This window comes from Melanostigma gelatinosum (assembly GCF_949748355.1).
Source record: "Melanostigma gelatinosum genome assembly, chromosome: 20".
NCBI classification, from domain to species: Eukaryota; Metazoa; Chordata; class Actinopteri; order Perciformes; family Zoarcidae; genus Melanostigma; species Melanostigma gelatinosum.
The window spans coordinates 19,166,897-19,182,318 of NC_136653.1; the positions used below are offsets into that span (position 1 = coordinate 19,166,897).

General features: G+C 43.4%; 1 protein-coding gene across 1 annotated transcript in view; it reads right to left on the reverse strand.

The window, feature by feature from the left end:
- Nucleotides 1-6,100: 6,100 nt before the first annotated feature.
- The window catches only part of LOC306794138 (cadherin-12-like), a gene marked incomplete at its 3' end in the record, with an annotated part of 49,235 nt that continues 39,913 nt past the window's right edge, over nucleotides 6,101-15,422 (reverse strand). The window contains exons 8-11 of the mRNA XM_079292070.1: nucleotides 14,471-14,592; nucleotides 10,752-10,869; nucleotides 8,776-9,027; nucleotides 6,101-6,612 (exon numbers count right to left, since the gene is read on the reverse strand). Coding sequence (XP_079148196.1) covers nucleotides 6,101-6,612; nucleotides 8,776-9,027; nucleotides 10,752-10,869; nucleotides 14,471-14,592 — 1,004 coding nt within the window. The remainder of the gene's footprint in view (nucleotides 6,613-8,775; nucleotides 9,028-10,751; nucleotides 10,870-14,470; nucleotides 14,593-15,422) is intronic.

A 15,422-nucleotide genomic window follows, 5' to 3' on the forward strand; every position in this document is an offset into this window, starting at 1 on the left:
ATAATAAAACAAACTGGTGTTTGCGACAGTTAAACCTGTGATTTGCCCTCGTGTTTTTTCCCCAATCATGAGTAAGTGCTGCCGACTGGATATTCTCATCCACCTTGTCAATGGCCATAACACCTTGCATTGTGGGTTTGCTTGCTGTATTTTCTTTGGATGACTTGTACTAAAATGCCCCAAGCACCACTGCAGGTGGCGAGAGACTGAGATCTGCATTTTTAAGCCATCTTGGTGTGGTTCTTTGGTGCCCCATGAGTTAAAGATGACAGATTAGTCTAAAAACAAACAAACAACAGGACTCTCATCCAGAGGCCGCTGTTTGTTTCCCGTGAGAAACCAACAGTTCACTCAGGACGGTTGTTGTTCATTTACGGTACCAACGCTCTGGTACGTTATTACGTTGAATTACGTGCACGTTTTTTTGGTTAAGAAACATCGGCATTCAACGTATCCTGTGGTTTTTGCAGAAACCTTCAATGGCAACATTTGCTTGGTTGAATAAACTGCATTAAATGTGTCCATCCTTATTTTGGGGTATTACAGAGGCACCCAGCTGTGGACCCTCAAAAAAAAAGAACAATTCCTAAATACACTGACAGCAGACAGAGCAGCCCTGACCAATAATCCTTTAGGTAAAAGACATCATTTGTTTGCTCCTTAGTAGGAGGCTTTGTAATAAAATGTGCGTTTGTATCTCAGCAGACAGCTCAACCTGTTGCTTTAAAGAAAGCACACATCCCCCTTGGGACAGTTAACTGCGTAGGAAATGGTCTGTGTCGGTTAGCGTTGGTAAAGCACACAAGCAGCCGATTGGATGGGGAGGAATAAGTTTAGACATGCTGTAAGACTGAAGAGAGCACAGAGCATATGGCCCGTAACTCACTCAGTGGTGAACAGGGAAGCTGTTTCTCCTCAGTTCATGAACTGGCAAAGACAATGGTGTCTTAAAGATGGCTATTTGGGGATTCCTGGTGTTACGGTTGCATTTCCTGGTTTCGAACATGAAGAACACGATAAAGTATCAAAGCATCTTTCTGGCACATTTGAAGTCGATACAAAAAATGGTATGTTCTTTTTTTCCCTGTTATTATGATTATTATAACAACTGCAGGAACAGTGTATTTTACCTTTTTAACAATATGACAAGAATTCCTTCAGTCTCGTGGAAACAGAGTCAATGTCCCTTTGCCATTAGTAACAATGACTGTCTGTATTTCATTTCAGTGGCACCCTGTGAAACACTTCAGCATTCTTTGCCGTGTCATTCGGGCTGAAGTAAAGCTTTTCTGCTCTTTGATTCTACGTTAACCACGCTGATATCATACATCTTACACTTGTTTTTACTCAGCCAAGCGTGAGTGAAGAGGTGGGGGAATTGCTTGTTAGTTGAGGCAAGAGGCATGTCTTTAGATTGCGTTGCAGTAAAAAAGATGCAATCTTTTTTTCCTGTTTATTGTGTGTCATTGCCATATTAAAGCAGGAGAGAAGGAGTGCAGGCTGGAGTACAGGCTGCATGGGTTATTGTGGCATTTAATGTTTAATGCATCTGTCTGCACTCTTGCCATTTATCGCCTGGGGCAGTAATATCCAGGACATTCTGAACTACAGAAGTGTCAGTTGGGATTGAGGTGAAGATCAATATTCAACGGAGAACTTTCTCCACCTCTACATGTTGCTTGATGAATTTAAAACAAAATGTCACTGAAGCAAAGTTTTGTTGTCCTATGGAAGATCTGAGAGTTCTATTTTATTCCATTCTGTCGCCATGTTTCACCCTGGATGTGTTTTTCCAGGTATAATCTATTGCTGGCCTCTGTATCTGACAGGTCCGATACAAATAAACTCACCTTGCTATCTTTATTGTACTGTATGGCTCCTCTTTGTCTCCGCAAATATTCCTTTTGCCTTTTTGCCATGAAATATACGATGCGCTCCCGAGGCTAAGCAATGAGTGTCATAAAGAAGTGTTGTGCTAAACTACTAACTACAACTACGCATCTAGCTGTGGATTTTAAAATGTAACTATATATTGTCCCTTGCCAAGTGTTGTGTGACTTTACAATGTCTCATTGTTGGTACATTGATTTTTTTCTTTTTTAAGTCAAGAATCACAGCGCTGCAGGAGAACAGTGACAAGTTGAAAAATAAAGTTGCTACATAGAAGAAGAATTTCGAATTCCACACGTCCTTCAGAAATGTGTGGACGGTTTTAAAACCTTCCTTTGCAGCTTAACGTTTCTGTAATACCTTTAAAGTAAAAAATACAAAGCTTTTTATTCACCGGCTGACTTTTTCACCCTATCCTTTTCACCCCCGCCTCCAGTGTAATACCAGGGAAAGGGCTGTGTTTGGTAGCTGAGACTTCTTACGTGATTAAGTGGCAGAGCTGCACGTGTACTTTATAGTGGCATTGGCGGTGCACTATTAGTTATCACCCCTCCTCATTTAAATTGAGTTCGACACCAATATGTATGTTCCCTCAGCTCTGTGTGCCCACAACACTTATCATTTTATTTTCCATCCAAGAAAGGGCCCTATGGCCCCTCAGCACAACGGTCCCTCATTAACTTTGTGCCTGCTTTGAGCTTTCAGTCCAATGTGACATTTTTCAGACTATTGGGGTTTGGGGAGGTACCGTTCAGAGGGAACAAAGACCCACTCCCTTCAAAAGCACCCCTTCAATCAACACTTCTCTGACATATTGTCAACAAGTCAGCATTTTATACTTTTTAAAGATAAAACACCTTGTGGGAATTTCCAATTAAATTGCATCACATTTACGCCATCTAGGTTTACCTAATTAACAGGGTGATTTTTTTATCAACTGATTTTCTTTCTCCATCAGTTAATGCCTTAATTATTGCACAACACTCAGTAAGCATATTCTCAAAGTGTGACTGCTGTGTTTACTAACGTGCCGCTGTCTCAAGGCTGGTCACCTCTGCTGCTGCCTTATTAAGAGGGTTAAGAAAGGTTCGTGGCTACAAATATATGCACACCAAGATCAGCACATTTCTGTAAAGAAAACCTGTCGGCTTAGAGAGCACGCGGCAGCAGTGGTGACAGCTTGATTTCCATATGCATAAGCACTCTGAGAAAATACCCTCAGATGCAGAATAATGCAAAGTGACTGGTATTAATTAAAGCACCCATATGCATCAACACTACAAACCCTAACCACAGAAGTGTGCAATACAGGGGTTCATTATAAACTCAAGCATATATTCCACAGCAAACTGAGAAGTAATAACAGAGAGCGGCCTCGGCGATGTTGTGTATTCATTTCTTTTGGGCTAAGCAAATTGTTCAGTGACTACAACAATAGAAGGGTTTATTCAAAAGGTGCTGTGAAATCTCGTCTTTGTTGAATCGTGACAGCGCCGCTCGTCCAGACTTGCATGACTCAGATATCGAAATGCCTGCTGTATCTATTAAGTCAGAGGATCTCCAAAGTCATTTGGATTTATTTCCTGAAAACAATTAATGCCTTTACTAAATTTGAAGCCAATTGATAATGTACATCTTGAGATATTTCAAATGATAAGTCACTAGTATGCCTAAAAATCCAAAGCCATTGAGCTTGTAATGGTACGAGATATACAAGAACTGCAAATCCTCACAGTGGAAAAGCTGGAGCTTACACGTTTCTGTTGATCCTCTAAGCGAATAATTGACTGATCACACTCACAGTTTTGAGGAAGAGGAAGATTGCAGGTCACTTTAGTTCCAATAAACTAGGTAGTACAACAATGACCACAGTACAGCAGTTTCCATTAGACCTGGAGTTTGTTTCATGGTGATATATCAGTTGGATTTCTGCTCTAATTGGCTCTAAATCACTCATTTGTCGTTGACAATGTGACCACATTGTTGGAGTCAGTCTCAGACCACTATAACTCAAAAGGATGGCATGGGTGTAGTAGAAGGTCAGTTATGTCACTGTTGTTGTAATTCCTGCTGTCAGCAAGGGTCATAGATTGCTTAATGTCAATTCAAACACGTCATTGCACATTTACTGAAGCTCGGCCTTGAGGGATACCGATTGGATGTGATAGAGAGAGACAGAAAGGAGAATCGCCTCGCATCCATTGGTAGAGGCTCTGCATTGTGTGTCACTGACTGCTTTGGCTTTCATCCAGAACTTCCATTATGTCGTCACCAGACCGTGGAGAGAGAGGTCTGAGCTACTCCATTCAAAGACAGGGGAAATTGGCCCTCTTGATACTTTACGGAAGCCTTGGTGTGACTTGCAATTCTTGGATTTTGATTGTCTCTCCTTGGCATGGGGACGTTTCACCAAATCCGGAAACACTCACTTTAAAAGCATTTGTTTGTCGATTTGTCTGAAGAAAACCAGTCGACTGTTGAGTAATGTCTCTCTTACAGGAAGGTTGTGCTGTCTTGAAGGTGGGAGTAGGGACAGAACTGTAATACATGCAATGCAGGCAGTGCAAATTAAACCGAATTTACAAAATATAAAGAATATAAAAGGTAGGGATTTAAGAGATCATTTTTGCAGCCACCTTAGTGGCTCTGTGAGGCTGCACTTTGAGCTACTATGAGTTAAAATAGCTGCTATAAGCTAACTGCTAGCAGCGATATGTCAACACTCCCAATGACATAATACAGGCTGATACGATCGAAAAATATTGGGCAAATTCAATGTTTGACCTGATGATGGGGCTGGATTAAACGTGAGGGCATCACACAGACATGAAAAGATAAATATCTGTACCAAAGTTCCTCACAACCGATCCCATCCCTCTGATAGCTCTAGAGGAAATATCAGTGACACCCAGAGCCATTTGGATACATCGTGTAGAAACCATGAATGTCCGTGGACTAAATTATTTGCCAATCCATCAGGTAGATGTGTAGATATCCAACTTGATGATCAATACATTTGACCTGCTGCTGGTGCTACATCAAAAGTAAAGGGAGCACCAAAATCATCAGGATTCATCCTCTGGGCAGCAAATGTGTTTGTACTAAATGTGATGTTGATCCATTCATTTCACACAAAACCAAAACTCCCACTGGTGGCACTCGAGGAAGAGTCAGAGCATCACCAAAGTAGGCTTGTCTTGAGAATGACTTTACAAATCTCCTCGGCAATTTATATTTGTTGAGATATTTTATTTTGGACCAAAGTGGTCATTCGTAATGTTGCTAAATATTGGCGGCATAGAAGGAATAGGCTACTTCAAAGTCGTCATCATGCACATTACATTGTTTTTGTAATCCAGTGGTGGATGGGCTTTACATATTCACAGAGCAAAATAAGTGAACACAGAAAGGGATTTTGTCCAAGTGTGGTTTATTTAAGAAAACTGTTTATTACATGACTGAACTGCAGTATTTAGCCCTAATATATTTTTTTTACAACTCTAGTACAAGTCTATTCACAGGACCCACTGAACAGAAACATACATTTTCATGTGGGCCTTTTTAATTACAAAATTCCTCGAGTGTCTCCAAAAATAAAAAATACAGGTTGATGACTGAGACATAAATAGATAAATACACAAAATTGAATTGAACTCAATCAGCCAATAAATAAATAGAACAATAAATAACATTCAAAACATCTTTGGCCAAACTCGGGCCACTTCATTGTCCCCACAGAGTTGACATTGGTGTTGGTGGATGATTCAGCCAGTCAGAGCACAGTATGCCGACTGAATCAGCTTAACCTATGGGGTTCTAAGAAACAACACTGGGTATGTGGCATGAAATAGCGAGTGAAAGAACAATTATATTGAGGCACTTTTAAGGATGTTCAAGGAAATGACAACATTTCCGCGTGTATGCGTATTCCCCAACAGGAAACGAAATGTAAGACAAGAACGTTCAATCGAAAGGTAATTGATTGGCTGCTTGGCTCATCTAATCGTGTTACCATATGTTCCCTCTTTTTTCTTTTTACAATTTTGGGACTGAGCACGGTAAAGTACCACGTAAAATAGAAACCGGTGAGCTGGAAAAAGATGAAAACTGATAACATGGGAGGAAAACATTGGGAAAACGTGGTCGTGTGTGTGAGACGCCAACTTAAAGAACATTGTTACATATTTGCTTTTCGAGTCTGTGAATAACATCAATGTGTATTCTCCGTAGTCGCTGAGTCCGACTGCGTTTCTGACTGTTCCCCAAATATCCCTGCCAGTGTCTTGAAGCGGGGCCCCCAGTCATTGAGGTAATCATAGTCCTCCTCGAGGTCTACGGCAAGAGAGTCGATGGAGCTGAGCGACTCTGCCACAGAGCCGTCGCCCTCGTAAGCGTACGTGGCCAGGGAGTCGTAGGGCGGTGCCGCGTTGTCCACGTCGTGCTCTGTCAGACGCTGGTTGATGAAATCTCTGATGTCGGCGCTGTCCTGCGAGACCGGCGGCCTGGGACCTCTCTTCATCTCAGGTTTAACGTCCCTGCGGAACAGATTCTCTTTGACGACCTTGGGATTGCGAAGTGTCCCCATGTCAAATGCGTGCGTGTCCTCCTCACCGCCACCTTCGTCGTCATAGTGGATCACATTATCCCGGATGTCCTCTTTGGATGACATGAGGGTTTCCTTTTTCTTCTGCCGCCTCAAGCCCACATAGAGGACCACGATTACTGGAGGGAAAGAAATCGAGAAAATGACATGTTAGTCCACTGTTGACACATCCACATAACTGAGCTTTATTAAACACGTTTCCTGTCCGGAGAAAAAGAGATTATGGGGTACAAGTTATGGTCTTTGGGTTAAAACTGGGTCAAATGTGGTTTGTGCTTTTTATCCATGTTACCAGCATGGCTCTAGGGATGTCAGGCTCGGTCAGTCCACCACCAGACTTAAATATTTAAACAGCGTTTGGAAAGATTGCCATGGAATTTTGTTCAGATATTGAAGTTGATCCCCCCGTCAGCATGAATTGTTATGACTTCGATGATACCTTGACATCGTAGCTGTAGTACCACCAGCAGCTCTAAATGTTGTTTTCACTTTGGTTTATACACGTATGTGGAAAACTAGTAACATTCCCATCAGCCTCAGCTGTAATTTGTGTTTATCTTTTGCATGCTTACAAACTGAGATAAGGTTGTGAGCATGTTAGCATGTTGACAGTAAGCTCGAAGCACCTCTGTGCCTAAGTACTGTGGCTGTGAACATACAGTGAATGCAATCCCATTGAAACTATGGTTATAAGTAAGCTAGACATCGAAAACACAGTTTGACCTGCAATTCAATGCCTTCTGGGAGTCGAACTGCTTTTTGTGGCTCAAGGCAAATGAAGTGTGCTGGCAGCATTATATGCTTTCAATAGATGGCACGAGAACTGCAAGCACTGTTGGGTAAAATTGTACCGCTGAGAATTTACCCAAAGCACACAGTTTACTCTTTTTTCATGCAACCCTTCAGCGGTTGCCTGAGGTTCTGCATATTTCAGACGCTGTAGTGCCACAGTGTGATTTTCAACATATCAGGGTTACAATGAATTTCCTTCCCTGCCTTTCTCCTGTCAGTGCAATCTGTCTCCCTCTGTGTCCCTCTCTCTGTCTCCTCAGTGAAATATGCAGTAAAATAATCTTTTCCTTTGGGTTTTTAATATACAGTTGCATCCAGGCACAAGAGCAATGGATAAAACTGTAATCATTCATGTGAATGAGCCCAATAAATAAGAAAATAAACGGCTTAAGAAGGTCCCTTCTTTCAATCCTTGCTGAATCTCACTTCCTATCTGCCTCCCTTGACTACCATGTGACTATATCTACCTGTGTATAGTGTGCCAGCTCCCCCCAGTGGCTCCAGCGTAGACTTCAGCAAGAGTCAGTTATTGGAGGACACACCGGTTGAACACAGCTCGTCACTGTGTGCAGCCAATCCACACCAGTTTGGGAGAAAACGGCAATGCAGACGAAAGCCCCTGCGCTGATCTGTTTAATTTACCTCATCATGTCTCCTCACAGGACAACTGGGTCATCATCCTGACAAATCCTGCACAGGAACTAAGTGGCTCTGTGGAAATGTTCTCAGTGTGAGTTCTGTTTGGCGTCAGCCTCAGCCTTTAGGGGAGGGGAGGGGGGGAGTCAATTTGGAGCTTTGAAGTCATTCCTCCGAGATCCAGGGTACACACCGTCACAGCTCCAGACCGCATATACAACGGACTAGCTCATATTCATGATTCAGAAAATGATCACATAAAGCTACATTTACTTCCTCCCTGCTATGTGAATGAGTTTGGACATTAACAGCGGAGAATGAAGGAGGAGTTTTACAACCATGACCTTGTGGGGAATGTAAAAGCTGTAGCCTGGGAAGCGGCCACAGAGCAGCAGGATTGGATTTAGTTTGTAGAGCCAAGCGTCCCTCCCTCCAATCTTGAGCGTCTCATTGAATGACCAAATTCATATGGGTTCTGTAATTAACTGCGGACACTCCTGGAGAGACGCCAGACCAAGTCTGACGGTCAGCTCAGCGTGTTTGGATTGATGTAGAAACTGTTAATAGATCTGGGTCTGGATCTCTGTGTCGAGCTCAGTGTCTCACGAGCCAATCAAAGTCTAGAATCTACTCCAGGGCAGATTTTAAAGGCACAAATTCACCGAACATGTCAATTTAAATGATTTAAATGTGTTTGCTGAGACGCCACAGATTTGCTGGTTTGGACAAAGTAGTAATATGGACACTTAGAATACAGTTTACATGTGTATTTTATAAGCAATAACCTCAATAACTTTCTGATATTATTATGATCACGAATGACCCAAGAATGTTTCAAAGCCAGAAGGTCTCACCTAACAGGATGATGATACACAGAAGGATGGCGACCAGAGCTCCTGTGCTGAGGCCCACGGGGAGAAAGATGGCCTCGGCGCTGCAGGTTAGCAGGGAGCCGTTTGATTCGCAGCCACATACACGGATGGTCAGAGTGCCGGTGCTGCTCTTAGGAGGGTAGCCATTATCGTCAATCACCACAGGAAGGAAGAAGATCTCCTGCAAACGCCGTCTGAAGCCATTCCGCTTTGTCACAATCCCAGCTGTGTTGTCTAGATGATTAGGGGGGGAAATCAAAAAGACATCTTCAAAACAGGCGTGATTTTTTTGGTATTTACAAAGGGCATGTGGTCTTAGATTCAACGAATCTTCCAAATTTGCATGGGGGGGCCTGAAGTAGTGCAGCAAGTGCTTATTCCTTGATCTATAGGTGAGAGACTTTTCTGACCAAAGCAAAATAAAATTCAACCCCAAGTATGACCTCACATCAATCAGACGATCCTCCTGAGCTACATTACAAGTCGGGAGGTCCAAGTATGAGAGAGATACAACTTTTCAATGTCTGATAACTCTTTATGTTTGATATCAAATCCTCTACCCAATGTGCCTCCCTGAACGTGATGAGAAACTGCAACGTATCAAAGAGTGGTCTTATCCAAGCTCTCGCCGTTTTACGCCGCTTTCTTTCAAAGCCGATCGAGCCCAACCACACCCAGTACATCATCCCCCCCGAAACACTGCAAAGCGTTCTGCGTCTGCACCGCGCCGACTGTTGGGATCGGTTGTTATTTTGTTATCTCTGAGTGCAGGCAGCATCACTCCAGAGAAACAGCAGATTAGCAATGAGAGATGATAGATGCAGAATATAAATAAACACGCACAATGGCAACAACTTGGGCGTGAGGATGGGCGAGTGGAATAGAGGCCGAGAGTGCGTACGAGAGGGAACATGTCGGGTCTCTACAGCGAGACCGTCTGACCCCTGTCACGCCGGGTTTGTTCCACTGACAGAGCCTGACGGGTCGGGCGTTTTAGCACACCTTGCATGTTGTGCACAACCGTGATCTTGTTCTGGGCTCTCTCTCTCTCTCTCTCTCTCCCCCTCTCTTGCCGAACCTGTCCTGCGGTGCCTGTGGTGTTTGTGCTTCCTGTCCCTGCCCATCAGATCTCCCTCTGTATCTGGAGAGTGTGCTTGCAGGGGCCTCTGGCAGTCAGGGAACTGCACGACGGTGTGTCCAAAAGGGAAAACTGGATCAGAGGTTCGGACCCGGTGTTGTCGAGGATGGTGAATGCATTCGTTTCCCCTGGCTTCATCCTGCCATGTCTCACTTTTCACGACCCGTCTTTCTGGTTCGACTTCAAAGGGCTCGGCCAGCGCACATTGCAGAGTGTCATAGATGCCCTTATCATAAGACGACGACTGACTGCATGTGTTTAACTTATTTTTAGCACTGGGACATGTCACTCCATGAGCTATGAGCAACAACCTAACTAGCTTCATGTAGAGATGCAATAGTAAGAATAATGGTTCTATTTGTTGGATTATTTGCCCCCAAATTCAGCTGTTAACAATATACAACAAGTAGATTTCTTTAATCACGATCAACTCCACTTGCAATACCATTTACAGATATTTTAAAGCTGTGTTTTTTAAAAATTGTGTTTATTTCCTTAAAAAAAGTTTCTATTTATCATCTGATTTCTTTATGCGAAACTGTGATTGCCTGCAGGCGCCATGTCTTTACCGTTCATACTGCTAACTTGATGGAAACGTGGTTTCCATCGTTCACATGATGAAGCTGCAGAAAGTGTAAAAACACGTGTTGTGTAACCCCCTCAAAACAGAGATTCCACATCTCAATTGGAATATCCTGGTAAAATAAAGCTCATATAAATAAAAACATCTCTCCAGATTATATAATCAGTCTGCCGTTTCACACTGTACTGCACTGATTTGCCATGTCAGCAAAATGTGTTAAAATACAGGAAGACTTACTTCCAAAGTCCCGAATGGTGAAATTCTTGTTTTTCGTGTCTTCCTTTGGTGATTTGAAGGAGAACTGTTGTCCAGCAGTCGGTAGATCCTGGTCTTTTGCACTGAATGTCTGAATCACCTGTTAAAAATAAAAATACAAATCACGTACTTAGATGGTGAAAGGGAAGGCATTCTTCTCTCACTTGCTTTTAATTTTCTAGTTGTCCTGTATCGGTACACTGGTGAACAGGAAACTGTCCAGATGTTGACAGTTGGAAGGTTTTGTGTTATTAATGTGAAATATGTCTTTCTAATGGGGAATAAAACTCCTACAGGTCAAAATGCTCTGGCTTGAAAATGTGAAAGTATTCACCGTTGAACAGAAGGTGTCAACTAGTCCTGAACCGACTGCATGTCAGACCTGTCGGCGCTGAACCAAGGCAGTGAATATTTCTCAGATACATTTCTCGATCGCCTCGGCACATAGTGTGATGGATAAAGGTAATTCAGAACAGAAAGCAGTTATTTTATACACTGTACAACTACGACACGTCAACAAACAGGATGACTTGTATTTGAAACTGCGTGACAGCATTTACTGAAACACTTTTTCCACCGTGTCAGACACAGACTGCTGATTGAGCCGCCTCCGTACCAGACTGCTGACGACTTTCTTCATTTCCCCAAACGTCTCAGAGCTTCGCCTGAAACCGGCTGTCCTGCCGGCTGTGCCACCAGTCTGCTCCCCCCCCCCCCCCCCCCCCCGCTCACAGGGCTTGACCTGCTGCAGACCTGATGCCTCTGCGCCACCAATCAGCCCCCCTGCCTTGTTACATCACCCCCAATGTTGAACAAAATCCCCTCCAGAGGAGCTAACCTGACACCAGGTGTGATGAATGCACTGTTGTTGCTGTACACATCGTTTGAGCGACCAAATGAGCTTGTTGATGAATAAATCTAAAGCTGCAAATAGCAATTACTTTTAATTGCATCGAATCTATCAATCCTTTTTTCCCCAAATATCGTCGAATGTCCATCAAAATTGACCACAGAGCGAAACTGCATGTTGTGCAGGGTGCTCCAGAGGACAAGCAGTTGCATACCATGAAGCCGCTGCGTCCCTGATTGGATTGGAACTGGCCAGGGACCTGTGATGTCATGCAACTGTCTCTCTGCCATCATTTTCTGACTCGTTGTTCTATTGTCTGTCCAAAGAAAACACTAAATGTATTCAATTTACAATAACAGATAAGACAAAAACTGACAAATGTTTCATCAAAACTGCTATTAATTCATGATCTGTCGACTGCCCAGTTGTTAAATTAACAAATACGACGGTAAAACAATTGCTTAGTGACGTTTCTGACGAACCTTATCTCAAATTTTTAGTTTCATTTGCCCCTAAAAAATGCCCTTTTGAACCTTTTTAGATCATATCCACGGTCACAGTAAGCCCGACCGCTTTTTTAGCAGTCTAATCAAATGTGAAAGGATTTGATTTAAATCCTTTTTTTTAACTGTGCACTGCTCAAATAGTGCGGTTCACGGGGGAATAGCTCTCAGTGCAGAGCCAAAAGATGCTCCATCTTCTGTTTCACTGGGACTTCAAAGGTTCTACGATCTAAGCGTACCCCCCCCCCCCCCCCCTCATATAAACACCGTTAGCTCTGTCAGCACTGTTAGATCCGTGGGCAATGTTAGCTTAGCTGTCGCCATGTTGACAGCCATGTGGAGTCAATAGATCCGCTCTGAATTTCATATTAAGCACCTTTTTGCTGCTAAGCATATGGAAATGTGTGGAGAGTCTGTCTAACAGCTTCAGAGCTATAAAGAAGAAGGAGAAAGCAGGCATACTGTATTAATCCCTCAAGGGAGAATTCATCATCAGTATTTGGCATTAGCCTTTAAAAGCCATGAGGTGTGTTTGATTTTCTAATTACAGTTTAATTATAATCTTCCGTGCCAGAAATGCTCCTTTTCTTGGACTTTAAAGTGCTTCTCACGTCTCCTCGATTACAAGTGGAGCTGTGGATGCTGTAACTGCTGCTGCCTTCTATTGTATATGTTTAATGGCTTTAAGTGCATTCTGCTTCTTGCACTCAGCCGCATTGTAATTTACGCTAGATAAGAGTGGCAGCTAAATGCTGTAAATGTAAATGTAATTATGCCAGCATAAAAGACTGATTCGGTGGGTTAGCATTTCAACGTGGCATTATAAAAAGCCTGTGAAACGAAATGCATTAAAGAGTGAGGAACACATAATAGTCCTGTCCTAAGTATATCTAATGCGAAGAGCAGTAACTATTCTTGTTTTATGTTTCCTTTGTGGTTGCTTTTTCTCATTTCACACTTGACCAGTTGACCGGTCAGGACTCTGAGTGCAATAAATCAGGAAATAAGGGAACAGTCTGCTGTATGACTTTGCCACCGCCATTTGAATTAGCAAATCTAAGTAGTGGTTTTAAGGTCTCAGGCAACTCTCCCTCCTGATCGTCCCACATGTTTACATGGAAATAGTCCGTTCTCTTGATTGGCTGTGTCCTGCTTACAGATTATTTCGAATGGGAGGTTGTGGCACAGCGGGAGGCTCTCTTAATTCTGGCGGTTTGCATGTTTTTCAGCAGCGTGAGTTCAGATAATCGTCTAGGGAGACGTGTGGTGGATTTTTTTTCAAGAGAGGCTCTGCAGTTCTTTATAATCCAGCAGCTGTGCACAACACCTGGAGGACTCATGCTGTGGAAACACTGTAAGGACGTGTACGTTCTTCAATGGAGGGCCAGGGAGGCGAAGACGAGAGAGGGGATGCCTTTTGAATACACGGCACATATTGCATGGTGATTGCAGCTGATCTGAACATAAGGCTGTGGTTGTCTGTCTTGCATTTGATTTCTGCATTTTTTGAATTTGGAATTTGATTTGTTAGAAATGGGGTTTGAGGCCAATTCGATGCTGGATTTCAAAGTGTTCTGAGTTAATCTTAAACTGACAACGTGACAAAAAAATCACAGCCAACTTCCTGTTGCAGGGCACAGCCGTTGTTTTGATTGCGCCAGGCCCGAGGACCAACAAACACATCCTCGATGTGATGAGGAGTCTACAGCTATTTGATTGACTGCCAAGGAAGCTGCTCCCTCCGAACGCTAACTGCATATAGATGCTGGTTAATGGGCTAATTTACAGGCACAGGTGGTTTACAATGCGCACAGGCAACTTCTCCACTGCATCTCAAATATATCATCTGAAATGTACTCCAGGCTGCTGATATGCAAAGTACCGCTGTGCTTTATGATTGCTTCTTCTGCTGAGTCGAACTCTACGCCACAATCTGTTCGAGATTTAGATCCATAGTCTGCGATCTCCCTTGAAATGAAAGGTTTTATTCAAGTCACCTTGAGTAGAACACTGGAAACCAACCTTCTGTTCGGCGTCAAAGTGAGAGCTAAATATGTGTATTTATTACAGCGACACGCTCGAAAAGGTAGAACAAATTATCTCCACACACCTCAAGATCAGCCGATGTGTAAACATTGACACTTTGCCAGCATTTATTTCGATATCCGCACCTTTCAGCTTCAGTTTAACACTTTTTGCATCATCTTTGTGTGAGGACGAAACACTCCACTCAACAGTTGTCAACTCACTGAAGAATCAACACGTCTTTAAAATCTGCCGTGTTAAATGCCACGACCGCATGACGTGTGCATAGACCGAGGCAGAGGAGAGAGTGAATGTGAAAGTACCTGTCCCACTTTGGCATTTTCACAAACAAAGGTCTCATGAGGACTGGCGAGTTTAGGCGGGAACTCGTTGATGTCCAGCACGTTGACGGTGACGGCCACCCGACTGGTCAGAACCGGACTATCTGGAGAAGAAAACACAACACACGAGTGTTTAAATACAGTGGGCACACTGTGACACCAATGCAGAAAAGAATACAATGCAGGAGTTGGTATATATTTTATTTTCAAAGCACTGACATCATGGATAAGGAAAGGACGACCATCAGATGATGAGCGCTAGCATAAAGGTTTGTCACTGTTGCAGTAAGATGGCCACGTGGTTAAAGAGGCAGTCATGCCCGAGTGTCCAGTCAAAGTGTCAGAGCGGATACTAAACCGCCTAACTGCTCGAGAAACCTGTGATGTGTCTGGGACATGTTGGTGCATGGATTGCACCCGGACGCTGCCGTTTTATGGCGCTTTTGATTGACGATGTAAAGCAGAATTAAATAAAAACACACCGTAGATGCATCCCGTGCGCTGACTACAAATAAAGCACGCCTCTCATTATGGGATATGGCTCTTTGGAGAGAATATTTTCTTTACAAGCTTCTTTTTTTGTTTTCCTCTGGTTGTGTCATGGGTTTTAGCCATGAGATGTGCAGCCCATATTAATTATAGTGTGAAAGCCCCCTTGAGAGGGACCCACTTGAATCCTGGGTTGTTTGTTACAATGTTTCCTCACTGCAGGGGCACAGCGGGGAAATGTTCTGTTTGTGCAAAAGTGCCCAAGTAAGGTAAACTTTATGGATTTTGTGTGGGAATAGGCTTTGCTCTGCAGTGGGGGGGCTTAGTGTGCACTTGTTTGTGTGAGTGTATGGGTGCGTGGGCGGGTGGTTGAGAAGAATGCAAGACGGGGGGGGGGGGGGGGGTCGTCTCAAGGGGATTGGAGACGCAGCCACAGCTCAGTTAG